This window comes from Ceratotherium simum, chromosome 14, assembly GCF_057802395.1.
Source record: "Ceratotherium simum simum isolate JZ-2026a chromosome 14, ASM5780239v1, whole genome shotgun sequence".
Taxonomy (NCBI): Eukaryota; Metazoa; Chordata; class Mammalia; order Perissodactyla; family Rhinocerotidae; genus Ceratotherium; species Ceratotherium simum.
Window position 1 is genome coordinate 49,929,983 of NC_141913.1, and position 27,419 is coordinate 49,957,401.

Consider the following 27,419-nt stretch of genomic DNA (forward strand, 5'->3'; position numbering starts at 1 on the left):
TGGAAGGATGTATACCAAACTCTTGACACTGGTTATCTTGGGAGGATCTCATTTGGAAGGAAGTAGGAGAGACTGTTAACATTTTCTTTATATGCTTCTATAGTTTGACTTGTTAAAATGAGCATGTATTATTTTGATAATCAGAAAAAAGCAATCTTTCTCTTAAAAGCTAATGTAGTGAGTATTACAGAGCACTGATACCTCTCTGCTGGGGTGCAGCCGCTCTGAACCATTAGGGAGCCCGCTTTTCATAATTAATGGAAAGCAGGGGACTAAGCCCAGAGCTAGGCTTACAACTCCAGCCCTCCAGTAGCTCCTTCATTACTTAATACTGGAGCCTAATAATTTCCAAAGTTTACTAGCATGTCCTCCCACAGGGTAAAAAACAAGTTAAACATGGACTGTTACTATGAAACGGAAATCCAGTCACCCAGGGAATCTCTTTTTAATTGACCCACTTGTAGTGAATAATAACTCCAGAAAATAATATTGATTTTGAGTCAGTGACTCTAACAGACAGCATGCGGTTTCCTCTTCATGAGTATAACGTGTGACACTCATTTTAAGCACATTTGGAATATGTTTAAAAATAGAGCTACTTCCGCCATACTGTTATTTTGTTTTACAGTCGTTTTCCTAGTATACCCTTAGTTCCTGGAAGGAAAATTACTAAAGATTTAGATGGATCTAAAGCTAATTAGTATTATGTCTCCAAATAGTCATCATGCTGTTTATTTGGTTTTGTTTCCTAAATATATAGAGGTATATGTAGCCATTCCCTTTAACTCAGATGCAGAAAGAACTTTGTACATAAATTTTTGAGTGCAGTTAGATTGAGTGGATAAATGCTGAGAAAGGAGAAAAGATTAAGCATGTCTATGATCATGACAAAACAAGGCCGGGAGGGAGGGGGAAGAATATGAGAATTGACAGCATTTGTGTGCTTGTTTATTTTTCTCGATTTTGATATTGTAGAACACTTGCTTTTTCTTTCCTGCCCTTAGAAAACATGGCTCCTCTTCATTTTCTAAGGAGCACTTACTCCCAAGTAGATTTTTGGGGGCCAGAATGAAATAAGCTTGTAGAGCTGTGATTGATGTTTTTTAAAAACCTATATATCTACCTAATAAAGGTAGGGAAATTGGATGCATGAATGCAATGCATTTTAACCTTTCAGTTTAATATAAGAAACTAAGTACTCTTCCCTTTTGTAGAGTTAAATAATTCATTCCAGGGAGTAACTTGGAAGGTTACACCTGGAAATTTAGTGACTAAGGAAAACAATCCATTTAAAGCTAAGTATAGACTGTGATACATTAGCATGTATACTGCTGTCTAGATTAAAAGGGAAGCGAGACAGGTGCAGGGACAAAACTAATGATCACTCTGTTCCCTCAGTAGCAATTTTAAGGTGTGTGCTATTCCTGCTTTGCTGTTAATTGGTTATGGCTGTGAAGTTAGAGAAAGAAAGGAAAAAGTAAGAACATTAATAGATCAAACCCCTGGATAGTTTAGCACATTTTGTGACTAGATACAGTATCATTGTTACTATATTTTTATTTTATAATGTAAATACAATAGGAGATGGAAATGAAAGAAATGTCACTAATTTGGCAGAGCAGTGATATTATCAGCTCCATTCTACCATCTTTCTCTGTCCTCACTTTTGACCTTCTGTCATCCCAAGGCCCACCCTTTGTAGACAATCATGCACTTTGTTATATGGCCCTTAGGACACCTAGTTTGAAAGGGACTTCAATGTGTCTTTGTGAACACATACAATTAGAGTTTTCTGTTCCTATAGATTACCTGGTGGTCTAGTGGCTAGGATTCAGCGCTCTGACAACATGGCCCAGGTTCCTTTCCTGTCAGGGAACCACACCACCCGTCTGTCGGTTGTCATACTGCGGTGGCCGTGTGTTGCTGTGATGCTGAAAGCTATGCCACCGGTATTTCAAATACCAGCAGGGTCACCCATGGTGGACAAGTTTCAGCAGAGCTTCCAGACTAGACAGACTAGGAAGAAGGACCTGGCCACCCACTTCCAAAAAAATGGGCCATGAAAACCCTGTGAATGGCAGCGGAGCATTGTCTGATACAGCGCCAGAAGGTGAGAGGATGGCGCAGAAAGACCAGGCAGGGTTCCTCTCTGCTGTGCACGGGGGCGCCAGGCGTCGGAATCCACTCGGTGGCACTAACAACAAAGATTATCAGGGTGTGTTTGTACTCTTCTGTGATAGTATTAAAAAACAGAAGTGTGCCTTGGAACCTTGGATTAAGTCAGGTCTGAGTTCTAAATGCCCACAGTGGCCATTGCCGTTTGCTGAATGTAATACTGTACTGTGTAACTTCATTTTAAGGAGATTACTCTTTATTAGACTCTGGATAAATGTTAACTTGATTTCTTTTCTCTACTCTGAGCTCTATTATAAAACAAATGAACACGAGTTATATCTCTTTCCTTGAAGCATATTGCTTGCTCTGGAAAGTGAAAATCTTTTCAAGTTGTTGGGTAGTTTGAGAGCACTGGGCTGTGCCTGAATTGGTTCGAATGTAAATGTCCATGATGTTCAAAATATTCATTGTCCTCCATGGCCCATAATGCCATCGTCTATAGGGGGGGAATGATGGTGAAAAAGGAGTGCTTTCCATATAGTACTATGAGGCCATTCTTTGACCTGTGACTTACAATTATTAGTAATTGATATCTACTTATATTTAACTCTTTAATAAGATGTAATAGAAGAGCAGGAGAGATAAGAAGTAGTACTGATGTTGAAAGGCAGTAGATTCAAGTTGTATGCAACAGTAATACAATGTTTTTTTGTCTTTTTTGGTGAGGAAGATTGGCCCTGAGCTAACATCTACGCCAGTCTTCCTCTATTTTGTATGTGGGATGCTGCCACAGCATGGCTTAATGAGTGGTATATGTCCATGCCTGGGCTATGAACCCATGAACCCTGGGCCGCTGAAGCAGAATGCACGAATTTAACCACTACGCCACCAGGCCAGCCCCCAAGTTGTATGCAACGTTAATAAAATTTCTCTGAGCCTAATTTCTTCATCTCTGGGCTTGGGAAATGAAAGAAAATGACCTCAAAGGCTTCTTCTCACTTTTGATAACCCTGAGAAATAAGGAAGATACATCCACTTTAGTAACTTTATGTAGCCTTGGTGCTGTGTGTGTGTATGCATGTATAACAGATGTTTTTATAAAACAAACCACAGTTTCTTGTCTTTTTAGTTTCTAAAGCATCAAAAAGAATCATTCCTTATTATTACTAAACTGACCACTGTAATTATTACAATCATCATTAAAATAATTTTTGTTTTTCTTTAATTTTGTGATGCTCTGATTCTCCTCTACTTATCCTTATTGAACAGCTGTGAGGAAATATCTCTAGCCTGAGTGAGTATAATGTAACTTCATTTTAAGGATTTAATTTTAAGATTTAAGAACTGTAATATTAGTTTAAAATAAAATTATTTAAAATATTTCACCGAATATGTATTCTTCCAAAGCGAGCCAGTTTTATTTTAGAGTAAGTTTTAAGTTGATAACTTATCTGGCTCACCTGTTGTCATGACAGAGCTAAAAGTCTTTTATTTTTGTAGGAGACGTGAAGATTTCCCTTCTTTTCTTCCTTAACAGTGTACTGTCACCTTGCTTCCTCCTCTGCATTCTTTTTGAATGAAGGTAAAGGGAGGAAAGGTCATCCACTCCCCATTTTGATCACTTGTCTCTCTCTTAGCTTAAACATTGCCTTCGGGTATCTGTTTCACCCGTTTTAAGACCCTGAGGGAAGTGGATTCTAGGTGGACCTTCCCTCGTCTTTCTCTGAGGGGTTTTTGAATTGGCAGATGCCTGTAATCTGACTGCTTTCCACATGTATAAAGAAAAAATGGAACTCTAAGAAGGCTAAGGGTTAGAGTTTCCAAAACAGATGAGTTTTAATGTGTTCTGATCAAGTACTTGAGTTCTCAGAAACAATCCATGCTTTGTTTGCTAAACAAGACTGCTGAACACTGTGTTCTTTTCTGGGAAGAATTTCGGGGATGGGCTGTGCAGGGAGGAGCGTGAGGGAGGTGGGGAGTGTGGTGAGAAGTAGTGGGAGAAATTTACGGTACTCACAAATCAGAATCAGCCCTTAAAACATACAGGTCTAGGGCAAGAGTGTAAGTGGAGGCCCCATACTGTATATCTAAATATTTAAGTTATAATCAAGCTAACAAACTGTTAAATAAAATACATTCTCTCCCACTACCTTGACAAATATACTTTTCTAATGACCTGCGAGCCTAGATTCAAATTTAGATCCTCAGATTCCTTGGGATTCTGCACTGGGTGTGGCAGCATGGGCAGAGCTGGCCCCGTGGCCCGAATCACTTCCCATCTCTAGCTCAATCCTACACTCGGCAGGGGTGTGGATATGCGGCCCATGTGTCTAAGCTCTGTTCACCCCTAGGGCCCTGAGTGCACATACTTACGGGAGGGTGGGCCCAGGGAAGAGGCCCACACAAGCCCAGAAAACAGATCTGGTGTCATTTGGGTAAGGAATTTCACGGTCCTACTTAACTCTTAGTATGGAGAGAGCACTTCTCCGATGGAAATATAATGCAAGCCACATAAGTAGTTTTAAATTTTCTGGTAGCCAGATTAGAAAAAGTAAGAAATAGGTGAAATTAATTTTAATAGGATATCTTATTTAATCTAGTATATCAAAATTATCAGTTCTAAAAAACTGTTGATGAGTTTGCATTCTTTTTTGCACTAAGTCTTTGAAATCCCATGTGTATTTTATGCTTAGAGAACGTCTCAGTTTGAACTAGCCCCATTTCAGGTGCTCAGCAGCCACTTGGGGCTGGTGGTATGGTACTGGCCAGTGCAGCTCTACAGAAGGGAGTCCTTGTTCTATAGGGGCGCTTGGCCCCTGGGACTGAGAGCAGTTCATAAGGTCTGGTAGTGTTTCTATCGATGACCATTTTAAAATGCGAAAGATACGTAAATAAAACTAATGAAAGATACTTGTTAAGAGGGTTTTTTTTTCCGTCTCTAATTCCATTTAAGCTTGTCAACTGCCTTTTACTCATTCAACTCACTGCTGCTTTTCTTTGTTCTCAGGAGGGTGTGGTCCTAGGAAATTTGTTTGCATATATATGAATATACCTTTTTTTCCATCCTATTATTGACAGATACTTTTCCAAAAGCCAGTGCTTCCATTTTCCATCTTGAGTAAACACTGAAATTGTAATCCTTCCATTCTCCACTTTCTGAAAAGTCTGTGTACTATATTGTGTAGGATAATTTCTAGTAGGTCTTTTTCCTTCCCAGAGGAAATTTTTTTAAAAAGTTCAGTTTAATTGCATGCATGTTTTAAAACCTTGGCCAGTTCTACCAAATGAGGAAACATATCTAGAAAATAAGATACTGTTTTTGTTTGGACTAGAACGGCAGTTTCATCTATTTCAGGATAGAGTTGCCAGATTTAGAATTTTTAAAAAAGCACCCAGTTAAAAAACAATGAAAATTTTTTTTTTAGTATAAGTATGTCCCATGCAATATTTGGGACATACTTATACTAAGAATTTATTTGTGATTTATCTGAAAGTCACATTTAACTGGATGTTCTGTATTTTATCTGGTAACCCTATTTCAAGACTTCTTTACCCTCTCAAAAATTGAGGACCCTAAGCAGCTTTTATTAATGTAGATTACATCTGTTGATATTTACTGTATTAGAAATTTAAACTGAGAAATATTTTAATATAAATTCATTTAGAAAAATAATAAACCCATTCTTGTTAACATACATATTATTTTATGAAAGATAACTATTTTCTAAAACGAAAAAAAAATAGGGAGAAGAGTGTCATTGTTTTATATTTTTGAAAATCTTTTAGTGTCTGGCTTAATAGAAGATAGTTGGATTCTCATATCTGTTTCTGCATCCAATCGGGTATGCTATCACAAAGACATGTACTGTCTGGAAATCTCCACCACTGGACACACGGGAGAAAATCAGAGTGGCAAAACGCAAATGGCATCTTAGTATTTTATGAAAATAGTTTTGACCTTGAGAATCTCCTGAAAGGATCTCAGGGACCTATTCCAGGATCCTACAACCATGCTCTGAGAACCCCTGGACTAGGAATAATAGACCTTGTAATTCTAGCTTGTCTTGTGTAGATCATAGATAATCACAATAGAGGATAAGCATTCTTTGTTTTAAGAAGGCCTAATGAATTAGATTGTAAAATATAAAACAATTCAAAAGTGATTATTTAGGTTTAGCAGTAATTCTTTCTTAAGTGGTTTTTTTTTTAATTTAATTTTAGGTCTACCCAAGAAAACAGCTATTATTAAAAAATCAGGGTAACACTTTCAACCTGTCAGATAGGCACATTATCAGCTTTCTGCTTAGACTAGACTTTATGTAGCTGTTTAGAACAAAGCTTAACATTTTTTATTACAGAATTCAACAAATAGTTCACGTGACAGTTTCTTTAAATCGCTGATTGGATTGAATTGGATTTATTTTTAAGATGTGGGTGTCTGTTGTAGACATAGTACATACTGCCTAGTATTTAGCCTGGGGTAGTTTTAAACATGATTAGCATAATGCAGTAACTAATCTGATTCTCATCTCAAATAGAAAAAGTGTAGAGGTCAGCAATGGGCCAAATATAAGCTCTTGGGCACAAGAAGTAAAACTTACAGGTGACTCCTTTAATTGCTTTAACTGTTTGGACAACTGAGAAAATGAGAGGGCCTCTAACAAAAATAGAACAGGAGGAAGTGCTGGTCTGGGATAAAGATGGTAAGTTCCATTTTGGACTGGAAGTGTTGTCGAGTAGCTCAGGAGAGAAGAGATGGCCTGTGACGGGTTAGAGAGGGTTGCTCACACAACAGTAAAAGGGTCTCCAAGGAAGACAATGTAGAAAGAGAAAAGTAACTGACAAAGAACAGATCTATGAGGCATACTTAACTGTGGGGCAGGGAAGAGGAGATGAAGAAGAAAAAAGAAGGAAACATAGGAGAAAAAGTTTGGAGAGAGCTAGCAAAAAGCTAGGTGAGGAAAATGTTGATAAAGTGAAATGAAAAGAACTTCAGGGAAGGGTATGTGGTTAATAGTATCGAGTATGGGACTGAGACTGAGGAATGATAATTGGTTCTTAAATTTGGAACTACAAAACTTGATTACCTTAGAGAAAGTGTAGCTTTGATAAATTGCTGAGTTTTTATTATTTCAGATTTGAGTTTGAGAGAAGTGAAGCAGAAAAGTTTTTGACTCGTCTGGGATGACACAGAAATTCAGAAGAGGTAGATCTGCCTGTTCTTTTCCTCGCTCTCCGTTATCATTTCATGTGTGTTAATTAAGTTGGCTGAGGTAAAGCTGAAAACTTTACTCTAGCAGAACTCACCTCCTCAAGTATTCAACCTTATTTTAGAGTGACAGTTTGTTTTTAAAAATAATGTTTGTTTTTTAGGTAAAACACTGGCCTTCAAGTCTGAAGATGTGCACTCCAGCTCTGTTGCTTGCTTAACCTCTGAGGGCTCCATTTCTTCCTCAGCTGAATTAGAGTTGTGCTAGATTATCTCTAAGGCTGTACTAAAATTATGTGACGTTATGCATCTATGACATTTGTCTTTTCTTTCCTTCTGTTTTGTTTTATTGTAATAGGTTCACCAAATTGAAGAGTCTTAACCTTTCCAATAATCATTTAGGGGACTTTCCATTAGCAGTCTGCAATATTCCAACCCTGACGGAACTGAATGTGTCCTGCAACGCCCTTCGAGCAGTCCCAGCGGCTGTCCGAGTTATGCACAAGTGCGTACTGTAAACCAAACTGCGGAGTGTCCCTCAGAATCCCCTGGGAAGCTGCATCAGGGTGGCAGCACATGAGATTAGTTAACTTGTTATGTTGGTCATGTAGGTCTTGGCCCCAAACCAAGAGATGAAGCTCTTGTGTTGAGTTCATTTGTTAGCTTTTATACTCTTAATAGAATCTTGCAAAAAATTAAAACATCCTTGTTAAACTGAAGATCCCTACGAATGACTGTGTCTAAACATGGAAGGAGGAGTTACTTTCTCATTTTCTGAGTTATGTCGAATTCTAAGACTTAGAAGTTCATTTCTAAAATAACAATGAAAGATGAGTATTTGGGTTGATTCACACTGCAATTAGCTCATGTTGTTCCCTTTTATGCCTATCTAAGTTGGGAAAATTAGTCATAATTTTCATTTTCAATAAAAGATTAAGATGCTTATCTCTGATCTTTTCTTTGTGGTATATGATTGCCTCAGGCCCTGCCCTAATGCATTTTGCAAAAGATAGTACATTTTCTTTTTCTAGTAATATGATCTATACTTATGGAGCTCATATCTTGATAATAACGATGTAAAATTTACACGTTCTCTTTATAATTCTTACGTTTTCTTGAATAGCTTACAGACATTTTTGTTGGATGGAAACTTTCTCCAGGCCCTTCCTGCTGAGTTGGAGAACATGCATCAGCTTAGTTATCTCAGTCTTTCTTTCAATGAATTCACTGACATTCCAGAGGTATTGGAGAAATTAACTGCCGTGGATAAACTTTGTATGTCTGGAAACTGTATGGAGACCCTAAGGCTACAGGCTTTGCGAAAAATGCCTCACATTAAACATGTGGATCTAAGGTAACCATTTTTAAGAACTATATCCCATTTGAGTGGTTAGCTTGTATTTAGGGTGTTAGGGTATAGCCCTTTTGGAAATTCTCCTGCCAAGGCAGGCTGGCTGGTTAGTTGCAATCAGGGCCCATTTTTCTATTTCTATGCTGAGGGAAGAATAATCATTAACAATAGGAAACGTTAAAAAAAAGTTCTCATCAACGAATGACCATATGTCTTGAAGATCTTAACTTTGTTTTTCAAGTTTGAACCCAGTTTTAATTTGCATGGATAGGGCCATCGAGTCAGAGAGAGCTATTTATGGTGAATAAAAACCATATCGTTGAGAGCAAAGTGGATATTTTTCTCTTAGTCCTCCTCTTCTGTGGCTTGAGGCAGTTGACATCATTGAGCATCTCTCCTTTCTTCCAATTTTCTCCTTCCTTGGCTTCTCTAATGTAATATAATACAGTCGTTAAATTAAATTTATTTCTTTAACTTATTTATTTTAATTTCCTCTCTCTCCATCCATGTGGCTCTGATCTTAGTTTACAAAAATATAAAACTTCACAAAATATAAAACTCATAATCTCTTGTTGGGCCCAAGTTTAACTAGAACCTCCACTCTCACCCCTTGTAAGAGCAAGGAACCTGCGTTTTGAATCCTGATCACGCTTAACTCCAACTGAAAACCACTAGCATAATCCTTGCTACATCAAAGATGCTCAGTAATCATCCCTTAGTATGTAATTTTCGGGTTTAGTTTCTAATGCACCAAGAACTAGTGCACAGGAGGCAGCTATTCTAAATTTCTCTTTCTTAAAGAAAAACAAGAGCCTCTCATGGGCTTGAGTTCCTGCAAAGCAACATATTGGGCTTGCCAACATATTGGACTAGTTAATACTGACTTGCCCAATTTGATACTTTTTCAACCAGACTAACTCCCCCATTAGCCAGGGGTTGATGACCACATACTAGCTATGTTAAATCTTGGGTGAGATATTTAATGTCTTTGTGCTGCTGTGTTCTCGTCTCTAAATTACGGTTAATAACAGAACTTAATTTGTAGAGTTTTGGAAGGAATTGAGTTAAATATCTCACCCTCCCAGTAAGTGTTATGTATTGTTATTATTCCTGATTGAGGATTCTTTCCTACTCACGGAAGCTGCTCAGCTGTTATTCTTGGCATCTTTATACCTCTCGGTTTGTCAAAGGTGGTCTTTCCATGCTTTACTACCCACTTTCCACTCTGCTGATAACCCCAGACCCTCACTCAGACCTGTTGAGTTTCGTAGTATAAACGATCATCTTTTGCTCCCCTTTCTTCTCCATTTATGTAGTTTGGTCTAGGAAACCCATTCCTTCCAGTCCGACAAAGAATTGCTTGGCTTTACCTTTCCTCAGACTAAAGGAATCAAGCTGTCGTACCTAGGGAAGTGTTAGTAATTGGCAGACCTAGAATTCTTAATTCAGGGAGTACAAATGGTAATAATTGATCTGACTTGGAGAACTTATTGGAATGTGACAGGATAGGTAACTGAACACTTTGTCTTGTTAACTTTCTTTCTAAATTGTTAACATTATTTGCCTCTGAGTCACTTAGATTTAGAAAACCTTCAAATTCAAGAATTTAAGCCCTCTTTTATTCAGCATTATAACAGTGGTCATATTGACCTCAGGTAACAAGCATGAGAAGATTTCTGAGTTACCTGGTACATATAAGAAGATATCATTTTTCTTGATATGAATTAGCTTATAAATAAGATCAATCTGCTATGTCTAGATGTAACTGTTCTTATTAAGACCTTTCCAAATTCTTCAGATTTTTAGCTTTAATTGGGTCTTTTTAGGTGAGATCAGTTACAGGATATTTAAATACAAGAATAGACTTTGGACACTCTGTAAATGTTGAATGATCGTGAATAGATAACTCCTTCCCTCCAGGCCACTGATCTGAGGAGGGGAAAATCTGGTCAGATTTGCTTATAATTCTGCCCTAATATTTTGAATTGAAGCTAGTGGAATGATTTAAGGGAAATTTCACTTAGCTTCTGTCAGCAAAGGGCTAATTTTATTGATTGCATTTTTTATTCCTTCAGATGGAAATGTTACTTCAGATTAAAAGTCATCATTTTTCTTTTAATCTTATCCTTTTTCTTATATTGCTGTTGTTTAAGTCTGATATTATTTTTCTATGGCATCATTAATAATTCCTCCTTCTCTTGTCTGTCCAAAATGTGGACATTGGGGGCCGGCCCTGTGGCATAATGGTTAAGTGCGTGTGCTACGCTGCTGGCGTCCTGGGTTCGGATCCCAGGCTCGCACCGACACACTGCTTATCAGGCTGTGCTGTGGCGGCGTCCCATATAAAGTAGAGGAAGATGGGCACGAATGTTAGCCCAGGGCCAGTCTTCCTCAGCAAAAAGAGGAGGATTGGCATGGATGTTAGCTCAGGGCTGATCATCCTCACAAAAAAAAATGTGGATATTACCTTCGTCTCTCTCCTTGGTCACTTCTCTTTCTGTTTTCTGCCTTGGCGCTTGCCTGTGCTCTCAGGGCTTCATCATTCACCTTTCATCTCCGTGTTAATTATTCCCCAATCTTTCTCTGACCCTTATTTCTCTTTTTGGGACTGATTCCGTGTCAGCTGCCAGCTGGATAATTTCACCTTGGTTTTCCCTATTGACACACTTAGCCAAATACATGTGAAACAGAGTTCAATTTCTTTCTTTATTCAACCAGTTCTTTTCCCTGAATTTCTGTTTTTGCTTATGACAGCACCACTTCATTGGGTATCCAGACACAAAATTTGTGACTCTGTTTCTAGTCTACCACCAGATTCTATCAGTTCTTCTTTTGCACTAGTTTCTCTCTGTCTCTTCCTTTTCCTTCCCGTTGCCAACGTTGTCTCCCACATGAGCCGTTTGCTTCCGTTGTGCAGCCTCTCAGGCAAGCACAGTCTTGCTCAGGGCCTTCAATTCTCTAGTTCATGGTATTCAAGCTCTCATATCTGGTTTCAACCCACTAGCCTGTGAGTCCCTTGAGGATGGGGCTCTAGCTCAGAGCTGCTCAAAGTAGAGTCTTCTGACCTGTGTTGGCAAACCAACTGTTTGCTACTTTTCCACAATGAGATATGCAGAGAAATTGAGACTTAATATTTTAGAAACGTAATAGTGATTTCACATTGCCACAATATCCAAATAGACTCATATAAGTAGACTCATCTCATTGTACAGGGAATAGTACTAGTTTAGGAGTTGGCAAACTCGCACAGTGAGCTGCTTGTGGTGTGAGCTGTGTACTGGCCCTGTGCAGTATGACTGCACATCAGTCTGTGATGGATAAGAAGTTTAGAAAATAAATCCTTCACCCTAGATAACTTGAGAAGCGCTGTTCTTATTTAGCCTTGGGCCACCAGTGTTAGCACTTAGTAGATACAGTACTTGATAAATGTTAATTGAGTAACCCACGTTTGTAGCCATATTCTCACTCTTCTCACATACCCTGCACTGCTGAGGGGTGCTGCACTCATGCATGAACTCCTCTCCATGCTCTTCTCTTCACTCCAAAGGCCGTTCTGCTCTCCCTCATGGACTGCTTTCTTCTTCCATTTACGTCTGTTAAGTTCTGCCTACCCTTGGGATTCAGATAAGAGGCTTCCTCTTCCGTAGCATCTTTTCTGACCACTTTCTGTCTTTATACATCATTTTGGCACTTATCACATACTGGTAGTCTTTATACTTCATATTTTAAAACATATATGATTTTCCTCACTAAATTACCAAATCTGTTGACAAACACCTTGTTTTATTCATCTCCTATGAACACAAAGCCATAGGTCATCGTCACCATCATCACCATAGCCTTTCATTATTTGCAAAGTACTGGCACCTATATTCATTTCATTTTCTCAGCTGCCTTGTAGACAAGGAAGGTGTTAGTCCTCATTTTACAGATTAGAATTAGATTTAACAGAGATGTTAGGTGACTTACTCAGGCTCATATGCAAAGTGTTGAGCAGCAAACTGGAACTAGAACATAAAATGCTCTTTCACACAGCTTATCTACACATAGTAAATGCTCAGTGAATATTTATGAAATAAATAAAATGGCTGTGTTAATTGAGGGGATTATTAGAAGGAAATTTTAACCACATTTTGCCTCTTTAAAGGTTCATCTTAAATAGTTGTATTATTGTGTGAGCCTGAAAACGTTTGATATTGGGATCCTGATTACACTTGGCAATTTATTTATTTATTTTTTAGGGGAGGAAGCCTGGCTCTGAGCTAACGTCTGTTGCCAATCTTCCTTTTTTGCTTAAGGAAGATTGTCTCTGAACTAACACCTGTGCTACTCTTCCTCTATTTTCTATGTGGGATGCCACCACAGCATGGCTTGAAGAGCAGTGTGTAGGTCCGCACCCGGGATTCAAACCTGCAAACCCTGGGCCGCCGAAGCAGAGCGTGCAAACTTAACCACTACGCCACTGGACTGGCCCCAATACTTGACAAATTAAACTGAATAGTGGGAATAATTTCTTTCTCGTTACAGATTTTCTTTTGTCTCCTCATTAAACCAACCGTTTAATTATTTTAATGTTAGTACAATGGTATTGTGGTGGGGAGCTATTTCAAATAAAGATGATAATGCCACTTGAAGGTAACATAAGGTGTAGATTAGGGACAACATGGGGCGTTTTTTCAATTCTTTCAGTCTGTTGTATCCAAAATGAGATTTGTTTTTTCTTTTTATTCTGTATTCATATTCTAGTAATCCAGCGAGCATTTGGAAATAGGCAGATTGCTGGGTTGAGGCAAGATTTTTAATCTTAAAACCTGGAATAAAAAAAGAGAAGGAGCAAAAACAAAACCCTCTTGGGGACATTTGAAGAGGCCATATGCTGTGTTTGCAGATTGGGGAATCCTAGCCCTTTGCTGTCTGTCACTCATCCTTCGGTTTCGGTGGCTTTATGATATTGCTATTAATAATTCAGTTACCATCATTTCATTTTATTTTTTCAAAAGGCAGAAAGTCACTACAGAGAAATTTTGGTTTTTTTCCTAAGCTCCAGCCTTTATATTAATGCTCTTCTAACCAAGTGCCTGATCCCTGCACTTCGTTGCCTTTGTAATAAGTAGAAGGTTCTTGTTTGTTTGTGAAGGAGTTGGGCATAGCCTGGCAAACCTGGAATTGAGATTTTCATCTATTTTTCTCCCCTTTGAAGCTAAATGTGTCTTTGTTATACTGAGTCCTAGTCCCTCTTACTACTTACTGAAGTCTTCTTGGCAGCTTACCCACTGCAGCTTCAGTGCGTTGGCTAACTAGCTCTCATGGCTGAGGTTCTGCCGGGTTTTCCCTGTGCCCTGCTCTATCTTAGACTGTTGATCCCATCCTTGTCCTTTGTTTTATGATTTCTCAGTGAATCCTAGAGGCCAGATTTCAGTATTTTCTGCTCTTTGCTCTTTCAAGCAATATTTTAAAAATGGAGATAGTTTTAGTAATTAATCCTTGGTCCTGAGCCAGTTGAAAATCCAGATATTTGCATTCTTATCTCTGGTGCATATGTGGCTCCCATTCATTTTTTTTTCCAAGTTCACCCTTTAATTCTGTCCTATATGGCTGCTCCTCTACCTGCTCGTTCATCCTCTCTCCTCCCTTAAATATTCAATGTAGTTGAAATGTGCTTAATGGGTTGTTCTGGGTTTTATTTCTTGTGTTCTTTCGACCAAATTCTTTGGAAATGAATGTTTAAATGGATTTTTTTCCCTCTTGAAATGAATTAAGGTAAAATCAATATGGACGCTTCTCTTCCAGCCTTCGTGGTCTAAATCGTATTTCAGAATATATTGTCAAGGTTAGGACCTTATGGAGTTACAGCTAAAAATAGCCAGAGAATCTGGCCAGTTAAGGAAGGCTAATGATGAGATTAAAGAAATCATGGAGGACTATAATATAGTAAGACTTGAGTCCCTTCTTGTTACGTCACCATGTTAGGGTGTGGCCATTAATTTGTAGCATTGCAGTTAATTATAGTCTATTTGTGTCCTTTTCCTCTCAAGACTGAACATAATTAGACAGCTAATAGCAGATGAAGTGGACTTTCTCCAGCATGTCACTCAACTGGATCTGCGTGACAATAAGCTTAGTGATCTAGATGCTATGATTTTCAACAACATCGAAGTTTTACACTGTGAAAGGAATCAACTGGTGACATTAAACATCTGTGGCTATTTCCTAAAAGCACTCTATGCCTCTTCTAATGGTATGTAACAGACCACATCGAAGTTTCTCTTTTGGTTCCAAGAATCTACCTCGTGCCATCATCTCTGCCTCACTTTGATTTTTCTTTCTTCATTTAGTAAGATAAGTGTCAAATTTTGCTGAGATTAAAAATCATAAAAGAAGAATGCTAGTTTGGTATTTAAAGGAATCAAAAAGGAAGATTTTATAGTTTCTAACTTGTTTTTCTCATGTAGTGATATTTAGATGTTACTCTCACTTTTGATTTGGCTCCTCTGCTTGAAGGTGGGGGGTGAGCTGTTTCTTGGGCTCTCCTGTTAAGGTTGTAAATCTGGAACCTTGATTTAATACTGGAGAGTGAAAGTGAAGGGAAGGTCCCTTTTGGACTCGCAGGTTTCATGTTCCACTAACAAAGGAACTCACCTTAAGAGAAACCTAAATTATATACCCACAGGGACACCACAAAGCAAGAGTCTTACTCATTTAATAAGATCTCTTCCGTACAATTTGGAAATCATGGCAGTTCTAAAAAAGAAAAGGTCATATGGTCATGTTTGCTAAAGTGAAGATTCAATTCCCTACCATCAGACAACTGAATGAAAACAAGTATTTACCATTACAGGTTGAACAAATGTTTATCAAGCACTTGGTTTATACATAGTGTAGTGCATGAATTCTAAAGGATAAGAGATTTTTTTAAATGAGTTTACTGTCATCTCACTGGAGAAATAAGCCAAACCTCAGATAGCTACAGGTCACTGAAGGGTTATAGGATTTGGATAGCCAGGAGGCACAGAGTGTGTTGAAGAGGAAAGAATCTGAATGTGGTTTGTTGGGCAGATGGGAGAAGACAGGGGATTCTAAACTCATAGGTGTCTGCTGGAGAGTGGTAAGAAGTAATTATGGGATGCATAGCTTGGAGTCAGTTGGGGAATCTTTGAAGCTAGTACAGTAAGCTATAGAGAACCAGTGGAGACTCTTACATGGAGGAGGCATATGATGGAAGTGATGCTATAAGACTGTTGATATGAAAGTAGTGTGCAGAGTGCATTTATGGGAGAAGAGTGGAGTGATCCACTCCTCTGCTAATCCAGGTTGTTGTGATGTTATTCGTGTGAGCTAACACAAATTTTCAGTCAGGACTACAGATGTTGATTTCAGACTCATCTGCTCAGAGGAGGTACCTGAAACCATGGAAGTAAGGTAACTGGAAAAGAGAAAAGAGCTGGTACCAAAGTAGACTTACAAAACCCTCACAGTTAGCTGGGGCCAGAGTGGGCAATCAGATAGGAGCTGAACCTGTGAATTACTTGGTAAGTGTTTAAAGAGGCAGAAGAACATCTAGAAACTACTCTGTCTGGGAAACAAAGCCCTAGGTGGATGGTGGTGTCACATTTCATACAGTTTTGAGGAGGGGTTTTCAGATTTGAGTAGAGGAAGTCATTTGTGACCCTCAGGAGAACTGCTTCAGTAGAGTGAAAAAAGCAAAAGCCAGGATGCATTTTGTTTTATGCAAGGAACCTTGAATGTTAAAAAAACCAGTATTCATACAGTTAATCTTCCAGATAAAATTTAGCATGCATAACAAGAGGAGAGCACAGTAAGTGGCTAGGTAAGAGGTAGGAAAGTAGAATGAGTGATTTATTTCAATCTCTGAGTAAGATCTTGTGATTAAATTAGAAGTTCTCTGTACTTTCCTGTAGTTTCAAAGTTGAACAAACAGATGTATTGTACTTCCTAACCTAAACAAACAATGGCGAATAAAGCACAGTAATGATATTCTACATACAAAAAGAGTCTCTGTGTCACTCGAATGGTAATGTTTTTGTGTTTTTTTCCGCCTCCTAGAACTCGTTCAACTTGATGTTTACCCAGTTCCAAATTATCTGTCCTACATGGACGTTTCAAGGTAAGAAGCCAAGTCCTAGAGCACTCGAGTCTGCTTGAAAATTATTTAGATAATTCTGTCTGAGCTTATGCATAAGAACTTTTATATATTTTGAAGGTAAATAATAAAATTAAATTCAATAGTTTTTACTTATCCTCTGAAAATGTATGTAAATATCTGTCAATTAAAATACTACATTTGTATACTGTAGTTCAAACCAGAAGAATCAAGGTGTCGGTGTGGACACCAATTTGAATGCCAGATTTGGGCTTGAAAGATTAGTGAGTTAAGGGTCATATGGCTGGAAGGTCCAGTAGTTCTTTAACTATACTAACCATATCTAACCATATGACTAATCATATCTAACTGTATCTTCATCACTGTCTTTCCTTGAAATGATGTTAATTTCATTAAAAAAAAATATTGTGCTATATCTCTTGATTTTTTTCCCCCTTCTTTTACATACATCTCGTTGCTAAGAGCCCTTAGAAAGTAGCGACTAAGCCTACCAAAGTAGGATTTCTGTACAGCCTGCTCACTTTTCTCAGCTCATTTGCTAGTAGGCTGACCATCTCACCTTTTATGCAAAGTCACTACTGCAGTGTGTCATATTTATTCCAGTTCCCACAAATATTATAGTAGACTTTCCTGAAGGCACAAAGCATGTATTTGCACAAATTAGACTTTAATAATCTCAACACACTAAAATTGAAACTCACTTTTAACGTAATTCCAGAGGAAATACCCCAAATTTTCTGAACAGTCACAGTACATGGGAGTATATGGCCCTCTCAACATGACAACTGTTAACTCATGATACAACTGCTATGTAATTTGTCAAGTGCAGAAGTTGTCTTTACTCATGAAAGTGCATAAGCCATATTCTTGATCATAATTCTGTAAGAATGTGTCGGAATTTAGCTATTGTGAGAATTATTACAATTACAATTTTATTAGAAATTTATAATTATAAAATCATTTATGAGCAGTGTTTTATGCATTTCCTACTAAATTCATGTCAGAGAGTTTTGTTTAATGAACTTGAAGTCAGACATTACCTGATTAAGTTCTTTTTTCTTTTTTCTGTCAACCTCAAATGTTGTTATCTTCAGCCTTTATTTTTTCTTTTTTTTTTTTGAGGAAGATAGGCCTCGAGCTAATGTCTGTTGCCAATCTTCCTCCTTTTTTCTTTTTTTCTCCCCAAAGCCCCAGTAGACAGTTGTATGTCATAGTTGTACATCCTTCTAGTTGCTCTATGTGGGACGCTGCCTCAGCATGGCTTGATGAGCGGTATGTAGGTCTGCGCCCAGGATCCAAACTGGCGAACCCTGGGCCACTGAAGCAGAGCGCACAAACTTAACCGCTATGCCACCAGGCCAGCCCCTATCTTCAGCCTTTAAATTAAAGACCAGTGCAGGAGTGGGGTTTGCATACATGGGTCCATGTAATTATCTTGAACAGATTTCTTCCAGAGAGATGGCCATAGAGTGAATCTATTTCCCTTTTATTTATAGGATGTAATTGTCAGTTGGTTCCCGTTGAAACCCCTAAGTGAGACTGAATTAAAAACTCTTGTGTCATGCTTCTTGCTGAATTCTGCCACTTAAATACTTTCCATCTTTCTTTTGTAACTCTCATGTCCAGAATCCTCACTGTAACATGCTCTACCTCATCCACCTCCCTCACTATAGGACTTTCTCTTAGAGAATCTCTGCTTCCCCTGACGTAGCTCTGAGTATTTCACCTTCCTCCTTTTGTGTGAGTATGTTAGCTAAAGGAACTGGGCTGTCACTCACCATAGTGTTTACTAGGTCCTTAGAGTTCTTCAAGTTCAAAGTTCCAGGCTGTTTTATCACTTATAGAAGTTCTCTTGCTCTGTATTGAGGTTGCTTATACTGAGGGACACTTTCACTCTCCTGTCTTATTGAGATGTTAACTCAGTAAAGATAAGTTGGTTAACTACTAGAAAATAAAATAATTAAGTGTGTCAGTCTTTAGGCTTTCAAAGCCAGAAGCATGTGTGCCTATATAGACACTAAGCAGAAAATAATGCCACCTTTTCTATATTTTAATTAAAAAGTTGATATAATAGTAAAAACTTTTGCTCTAATATAGTCCTTGTTCCAAGCATCATATTTTCACAGAATTGTTCATCTGTTTTTAAAGAATTGTGTTCATAGTATTCATACCATTTTAGATTCTTTGTGCCTGGTCGTTTCACATATTTAAAAAAGCAGGTAAAAGACTAATAGCTATCTGTGACTAGGGAGACATTCAAATATAGTAGATTTTGGCTAAGAAGTGGTCAATTCATTTAATAATTAAAGTTACTATTAGTTTAGTTCCCTTGTTTCTGGTAATTGAAATTACCATCTAACATCTAAACAGATGTTTTCAAATCATTAATTCTGAGTCTTGAGGGTCAGTGTGCCTTTTCAGTGCTGCCATTTCTTCCCATTTATCTGTGGCTGTGCTTTTTCATGCCTACTGGGATTGAGAAGTATTTCAATGTTAAGGGTAAAAATGTAAATTGGAAAATAAAACTTTTATGCCATTTGACTATTTTACTTAACTGGAAGAGTGTGTGTGTGTTTTCTGATATATGATATCCTCTCCCTAAGCTTGAATGGGTTTGTAGACTTTCTAGGATAGCAATTCTAGGAATTAGACTTTTTTTTTAGACTTTAGAGATGGTGCAAATGATGTAACTATGTCCTTTCCTACTTTTTCTCTATTTCTTATTCCTTATCACAATTTGTTTTGCTTCTAGATTAAAGTGAATACACATCCTTTTGATTTATACTCACTGTACTTTGGTATTTCATTTGAAGTTTTATTTATTCTATGTAATTATTTTGAGTTTTAAACCGTATTTTAGGCCAAATTCCAATCAAAGAAAAAATTGTATATTCTTATATTTAGGAACCGCTTAGAAAACGTACCTGAATGGATATGTGAAAGTCGAAAGCTAGAAGTTTTGGATATTGGCCATAACCAAATATGTGAACTTCCTGCACGGTGAGTATTACAGATCAAGTTAGAAAATCTCAAATTAGATAAAGCAATTAAAAAATTTGCCGATTCAGTGTTTAACATGTTATTATGAACCCCTAAAAGAGTTTGTTTTAAAACGTTATTTTAGTATCTTTTAAAGCCTCATGTGGTGTCTTCAAATTACAGTCTTTCTTCATGCAGTGAAGAGTTGAGCTAGGCTTTGACTCTCAGCCAGACTTTTCAAGGCCGTGCAGGAGGTGGTGCTTCGTGGAAATTTTTAAATAAGCCAAAAGAAATGTTAAAGGACTCGACAAACGATATGATTGGTTCACCTCCGTCATCTTAATTCTTTCAGAATCTACCCCTTCTGTTCGTTGACTTAACGTGTCTACCTTACCCACAAATAATTTTTAGTTTTCCTTGAACATAACTTCAATTTAAAAAAGATTATTAGAGGGCCGGCCCCGTGGCTTAGCAGTTAAGTGCTCGCACTCCGCTGCTGGCGGCCCGGGTTCGGATCCTGGGCGCGCACCAACGCACCGCTTCTCCAGCCATGCTGAGGCCGTGTCCCACATACAGCAACTAGAAGGATGTGCAGCTATGACATACAACTATCTACTGGGGCTTTTGGGGGGGGGGGGAATAAATAAATAAAATCTTTAAAAAAAAATAAAAAAGATTATTAGATTATTAATTAGAAAGAGCAAACTAGATTCTGTTTTTCTCGATGTGAAATTTGGAGTAGAAGATCCAAGAACTTCTCTTTGCTTGTCTTCTCTCTTTTAACATGTGTTACTGTTTTTAATTCATAATTTTCACCTTAATTGCAAGATTTGTAAAACAGCCTTGTGATGATGTTTAGTGTCCATAAACACAAATATCTTCTTTTTTTTCTAAGTGAATTTATTTTTTTTTAAATTTTTTGTTTATTACAGTAACATTGGTTTATAACATTGTATAAATTTCAGGTGTACATCATTATACTTCTATTTCTGCATATATTATATCATGTTCACTACCCAAATACTAGTTACAACCCATCACCACACACCTGTGCCGAATTATCCCTTTCGCCCTCCTCCCTCCCCCCTTCCCCTCTGGTAACCACAATCCCATCTCTGTCTCTATGTGTTTGTTTATTGTTGTTGTTATCTACTACTTAATGAAGGAAATCATACAGTATTTGACCTTCTCCCTCTGACCTATTTCACTCCGCATAACACCCTCAATGTCCATCCATGTTGTCACAAATGGCTGGATTTCATTGTTTCTTATGGCTGAGTAGTATTCCATATAAACACAAATATCTTCAAGTTGACTAATTGTGGCACAAAATATTGTTGGACTGTTAGTGACTAGCCACGCAGTTAATAACGAAAAGAGTAGTCTATCCCAGTGCTGTCCTGTAGGACTTTCTGTGATGATTGAAATAGTCTATATCTGTGCTGTCCAGTACGGTATCCACAAGCCACATGTGACTATTGAGCACTTGAAATGTGGCCAGTGTGACTGAGACACGGAATTTTAAATTTAATTTACTTTTAACTAACTTAAATTTAGATAGCCATTTGTGGCTAATGATTGCTGCAACTGGAGTCTAGCTATTTCTACCATTCTCAGCCAATCACTGAACACAGGAAGTCAGTTGTTTTTAACTATATATAGTCAAATATATCAACGAAAATATTGTAGAAATATGTCACTAATTTGGAGTAAACTTTTACTTTAGAGGTATATGATCTTTAAAGGTATATAATCAATATTCCTCTATTCTCTTGTAAAGAAGAAGGATCATGAAATATACATGCCTGGTAAGTCTAGTAAGTGTGTTAGAGTTCAGCTGTCCAATATGGTAGCCATTAGCCAAGGGGCTGTTGAGCACTTGAAATGTGACTAGTCCTAACTGAGAAGTGCTGAATTATCGGATATACACTGGATGCAAAATATCTCAATAATATTGTATATTAATTACATGTTAAAGTAATATTTTGGATATATTGGGTCAAATAAAAAGTGCTATAAGAATTCATTTATGTGTTTCTTTTCACCTTTTTTAATGTGGCTACTAGAAAATTTAAAATTATGTGTGTGGCTTGCATTATCTTTCTGTTGGATAACATTGTGTTAAATTATAGCTCTCAAAAAAGAAATCTGAATTACATTTTCAATCCCTGGAAAGCTTGGTTAGTTTTACTGTGTTCCTCAGCCATGCGTTATACCTATAAATTTAATCCATTTGAAAATGCTTTCTGCTTTAGAGTTTTATGTTGACTGAGCATTTAGGTGACCCAGTGCGGCCCATCACCATCATCAAGAGAAGGACTTTGGTGATGTGCCCTGTGGACAACATTGTATTGTGTGTGTGTGAGAGAGAGAGAGACCCTTTTAGAAGACAAACAGCAAAAATCTACAGGCTGCTACTAATGGGAAAAAACAATTTGTTGGAAAAATCTTTTACTGTTAACTTTCCTTCTATTATCTCTCTTCTCTTCCCCACTTTGACCTCCCCAATCCAACAGATACAGCACACTGGAGTCTAAAGCCTCTGTTTCAGTGTAAGCTACAGCAAAGATATTATATACGTAAAGCAACAATTAAATGAATACAAGATAACTGATATTTTATCCAATTTTACCCAAAGTTAATCAATCTTCGATTTGCTCTGCATTAGTACAGGTTTTTTTGGGATCTAAACAAATGCTCATTCAAAGCAATTCCGAAATGCTCTATTGTCAGGAAATTTAAACAGTGTTTGTTTGTGTGTGTGTGTGTTTTTAACACATGGGACAAAAACAATATGCATTGTTTTCTCATTTATGGTGTTGTTTAGTTGCAAACTTTGTATCAGCCCTGTCATTGAGCTAATATTCAGGCAAGGCAGTGATTCCTTAGATGTTGATTTAATATTCAGGCTTTGTTTATCTAAGTGATGTGTGAAGGGTTTGACAAAACAGAAATTAATATTTAGAAGTGGAAATGTATTAAAAGGAAAAGAAAGTATTTTAATGCTTACACAGTATCCAAAAGAATTGAACTAAATCCAATAATTAGCATTTAATACTCATCCTGTAGTTCTCAAGTCTACTTTTTTATTTGGAAACAAGATAAAGATTTTGTCACATGTCTTTCGGTTATCCATCTACTTAAGGGTAAAGTGTATGTGTGTGTTTTCGTGTGTGTAAATAATAGATAACCCCTTTCCACCCTCTAAGGATCCTAAATTATACCCCAGGCCCAGCAAGACAGTAAAATTGGTGAACCAAATCCTGACTTACTGGGTTGAGGTGACTGTTACAGAGACTGCCCCCTGTGATAACTGTGACTGAATAGCAGTCCTGGATAATCTGTCTTGTCACATTGATACCTAAACCTGTGAAGTCAGGCATGTCAAATATCGTTAATGGTGACCTGTGGTGTCACAGCGTTGAGACACGTTGCTAGAGTCTCTGTGAGCAAAGAACCTAGTTTTGATATTTAAAGTGAATAAAGGTATGGCTGTAATGTAGAGTGATTTTAACAGCTTTGGACGTCATTGAGTGAGGTCAGAATGGTGGAAAACGGGAGGCGGATGAGGAAGACTCCTTCTTTAATAGCAGTGGAGATGAATATTTACTCCAAAGTGATCCTGATGCAAATTACAACCTCACTTTTCTATAGCACCCATATTTCTGTGTTTAAACCCAGGGCCTGTTTTGTTCCCTACAACTGTTGAAGTCTCAAGTAGTCATAAAGCAGATTTACATTAGATTAACAAGTACTCATCATATGTGGCAGTTTTGATAACCCATAAGAGAAAACACCCAAGCTTCCAAACAGCTCTTTAAAGTTCAAAAGAAAATCATGGATTAAGTGCCTTATATTTTCTTTAGGAGAGAGTCTCTGCTTTGGTCTGGGATTAAACCAAACAAAAATATACAGATTTAGGGAAGTGATGAAAGGGAGAAATAATTATGATTATGAAATGCAACTGAGAAAAAATGTAGCATTTTATCAGTTGGCCTTTATAAAAGTTTAATTGATAGAAGAATTCTTATTTAATGTTGATCCTGTAGGTAAAAAACTTTATTTATTCAGAATCTACTGTGGGTAAACCACCCCACCTTCCAGGGCGATACAAGACATAGCTCTACCTTGAGAAGCCTACAGCCTTAGTTTAACAAGATGAGATGGCCCTTTTCAGTATCTTCTCCTATGAAACTTGTTTTTTTCTTTCACTAAGTGAAGCTTCTTAGTTGAATATCCCTTTTCATAGTTTTTCCCACTCTTTTTTTTTTAAAGTATGGAAAGTATTGAAATATAAACAGCTCCAAGTTTGAGCTTATGTTAAAATGAATTTGCGGTTGCTTTGCGTGAATTTATGTTTTTTGGAGAGAGAATTTTAAGTACTCTCCTATTCCTATTCATTTTTTAATCTTTATCCCAAATTAGCTCTAAGTAATTTTGTCTTGGTCTCTTCTTTGCACAGCTTATTTTGTAATAGTAGTCTCCGGAAACTACTGGCAGGACACAACCAGTTGACAAGGCTTCCTGAAAGGATAGAAAGAACCTCAGTGGAGGTCTTGGATGTGCAGCACAACCAGCTCCTGGATCTACCACCAAACCTTCTGATGAAGGCCGACAGGTAAAGCGGCTTGTTTGTTTTGGTCATTCATCTGAGCTGTAAAATGCTCCCTCAGCATTCTTGTCTTACGTGATCTGAGACCATTTGTGTGGACCTTCTGATTATCTATCCTAGATTTATGAAGAAAATGGTTTTGCCGGCCACTTCTCTTACCATTTTGTAGGGGATGGAGGCAGATAGAGTCTTCATTAATTTCGCTTCTTTCTGGAGAGAAGTGGATTGAGTTGTTCATAAGCATGTGTTGTGAGGGTATAGGAATAAAACAGGGATGAGAAAATGCTCCTTCATTGGTACCTGGTCAAAATTTATGCAGGCTGCTCCAGGCTTAGCTTAATTATCTTATGATTCTCTGTTCTTGCTTTCACATGTTTGTGACTTTGGGTAACAGAGATAGATTTTCCTGGAGTTTGTTAGTTATCTTGTTTTTTTGTTTTGTTTTTTTGTTTAACCAGTTATTGTTATCTTTACCATAGTTTCTCCCTCGCATTTAAATAAATTATTTTCTTTTGAACAAACAGAATTTTTCTAAATAACTTGTTTCACTAAGTATTTAAAGAAATTGTTTTGATTTGAAGGGGAGTTTAGTTTTATCATTAAGTGAAATCTATTTTCTGTGAAAATTTGCCACATGCAGAGCTATTTTTAAAGAAAGCTTTAGGTAACTATAACTGTTAACTGACTTTGGAACGTCTTGTTTGCTTCACGGCCCTTGTGCATTATACTGAAATGCTTATGTCCTGGTGGCCTGATCATTATAATTTCACCCTCAGCATCTTGTACTACATCTGGAATAAAGCAAAGTGCTCAACAAATGTTTAATGAACAATAGAAGATTTAAGGAATCTTAAATACTACCCTCAGTCTTGGAGTTGCATTGTTTTTCTTCTTCTCCTTTTTAAAAAAATCTTTTTATCAAGATATAATTTATAGTCAAAAAAAGTGCACAACCCTTAAGCCTGCCACTCGGTGAACTTTTACATATGTATATGCGCCTGTAGCCATCACCCGGATCAGGACAGAGAACATTTCTGGCACTTCTTTCTTTTTCCTTTGGCTTTGTTTAAATCATTTTTAAAAACATTTATTCTCTATACTTAACATAAGTTACAATGAATTCCTACTAGAACAATTATAGAGAAATAATGGAATTGTGAGAAAATGGGATTATTACATTATAATTGACCAGTGCTATATCATTCCCCTGACAAAAAGAACAATGTTTCAAGATCATTCAGAGAGTTGTTCTTACCTTTGCATTCATATCAAAGTACAGTGCACAGCATACGGGTAGCTCTAGACATGCTTTTTGTTGTTATGAATACTATAGGATTTGATTTCTTCCCCTGTGGAGAAGTCCAAGTTATGTTGTAACCTTGTGTGTTCTTTCACAGGGCTAACTAGGCAAAATTTGGGTGCAGTTTTACGAGAATCCACTTGTTCTCCTGGGTGGGTCTATACTGAATCTACAGAAACAGATAGATGGATTCAGGTTTTAGGAGTCTTTGAGTGAGAAAAAACCATTTCTGAATCTGGTCAAGTCTGATAAGTTCATGGCTAATAAAGTAGATAAATAATGCTGAAACTCTGCAATAGATAATCATCATTCTTTATTTCTGAGGATTTGACTTTAAAAGGACACTCCTCTATATTTTTCGTTCTCTAGGGGCAATCAATAAGCAGCCATTGAGTCTCCTTGGTGCCAGGGCAGATCTGAAAACATGTCCCTGAGGGAGCTTATAGTGTAGTCGAGGAGACTGTTTTCATGTTTAAACAAGGATTTGAGCCGGACAACTATAATTTAGATTGTTCCGCAAGTGATTCTGCTGACTCCCAGGGTCGAGAATTGCTGCATGAAATGTTGACTTTGTGACCCTGTGCAGGTCACTCTGGATCTTGGTTTTCCCATGTTGGATATTTTGTGCAGTTCCCAGATGGAATCTCTAAGTTGGAAAAGGGAGGATTGTGTGACCTGAAATATTTCTAGTAATGCAACGTGGAAAATTTAGGACCTGAATTGAGCCACTGAAAGAGGACATTGCTATCATGAAGAAACTGAGCTAACAGTGCAAGCTAAAGGCATTTAGGCAGAAATTCCCATAGTCCAAATAGACAGGCCTATCCAGAGCCAACCACATTTTGGAAAATAGGGGCTGTTGTGAGGGGAGTTAGCCTGCCTCTGTAGGTGTTGGGAGGAGGGCAGACCATGCTAAATGTATTTCTGACACAGGAAAGTTCTCAAGCAAGGGGCTGGGTGAATTAGGAGTAAGAATCCTGCTTTTATTTTATGAGAGAAAAGCAAATGACCAAAAAGGCTGAAATAAACTTTTTCAAGAAGGCATATTCCAGGGCCTTTGTTTTCCAACCAATATAATAGCCACATCTCCAGCATAGTGTAGCAACTGATCTTACTAGCCGTGACTCTGAGTCAGAAAGAAAAGCTGAGAGGTTTGATTCCCTCAGGCAGATAGGCTCATGAAGAGGGTGCAGTAAAGTCGATTAGCTCTTTTTTGAACGACATTCTTATTTCACTTGTTGGAAGACAAGAAACACGTAACATTTTATAATGATTCTCACCAAACTATTGACTACTTCTTAAAGGGTTAATATTTCTCTCCAAAACCTAAATAATGGAAGTTTTATCTACGTAAATTAAAAAAATAATTTGTTTATTGAGAGATAATTTACGTTCAGGAAAATGTAGAGATATTGTGTATTTGGTTGGTTGAGTTTTGGGGAAGGAATAAACTAGTACTGAGTACTGAGGGTAGGTCAACCCAGAATACATGAAGTTTAAAATATTAAAGAGAGTTTCTCAGGAAAGAATCTTTGTGACAAGCTTCCTGCAGATAGTTCAGTTGTAATTTGTTCTAGTTTACGTGGTCCAGGACAGCCAACATCTTCCTGACCTGGTAAGTTGAAGTCCCTGTGTAGAGGATTGAAAATGACTAACAGGTGTTGCCCTCAAGGAGCTTACAATCTAATGCAGAGTTTAAAATAACAGCACAATAGACCATAATAAAACGTG

At 37.5% G+C, this 27,419-nt stretch overlaps 1 protein-coding gene across 1 annotated transcript in view; it reads left to right on the forward strand.

The window, feature by feature from the left end:
• Window positions 1-27,419, forward strand: part of PHLPP1 (PH domain and leucine rich repeat protein phosphatase 1) — a 222,918-nt gene that overhangs the window by 155,847 nt on the left and 39,652 nt on the right. The window contains 6 exon segments of the mRNA XM_004422600.3: window positions 7,683-7,829; window positions 8,448-8,678; window positions 14,711-14,913; window positions 16,740-16,800; window positions 19,702-19,797; window positions 24,239-24,394. Of these exon segments, the coding sequence (XP_004422657.3) occupies window positions 7,683-7,829; window positions 8,448-8,678; window positions 14,711-14,913; window positions 16,740-16,800; window positions 19,702-19,797; window positions 24,239-24,394 (894 nt within the window).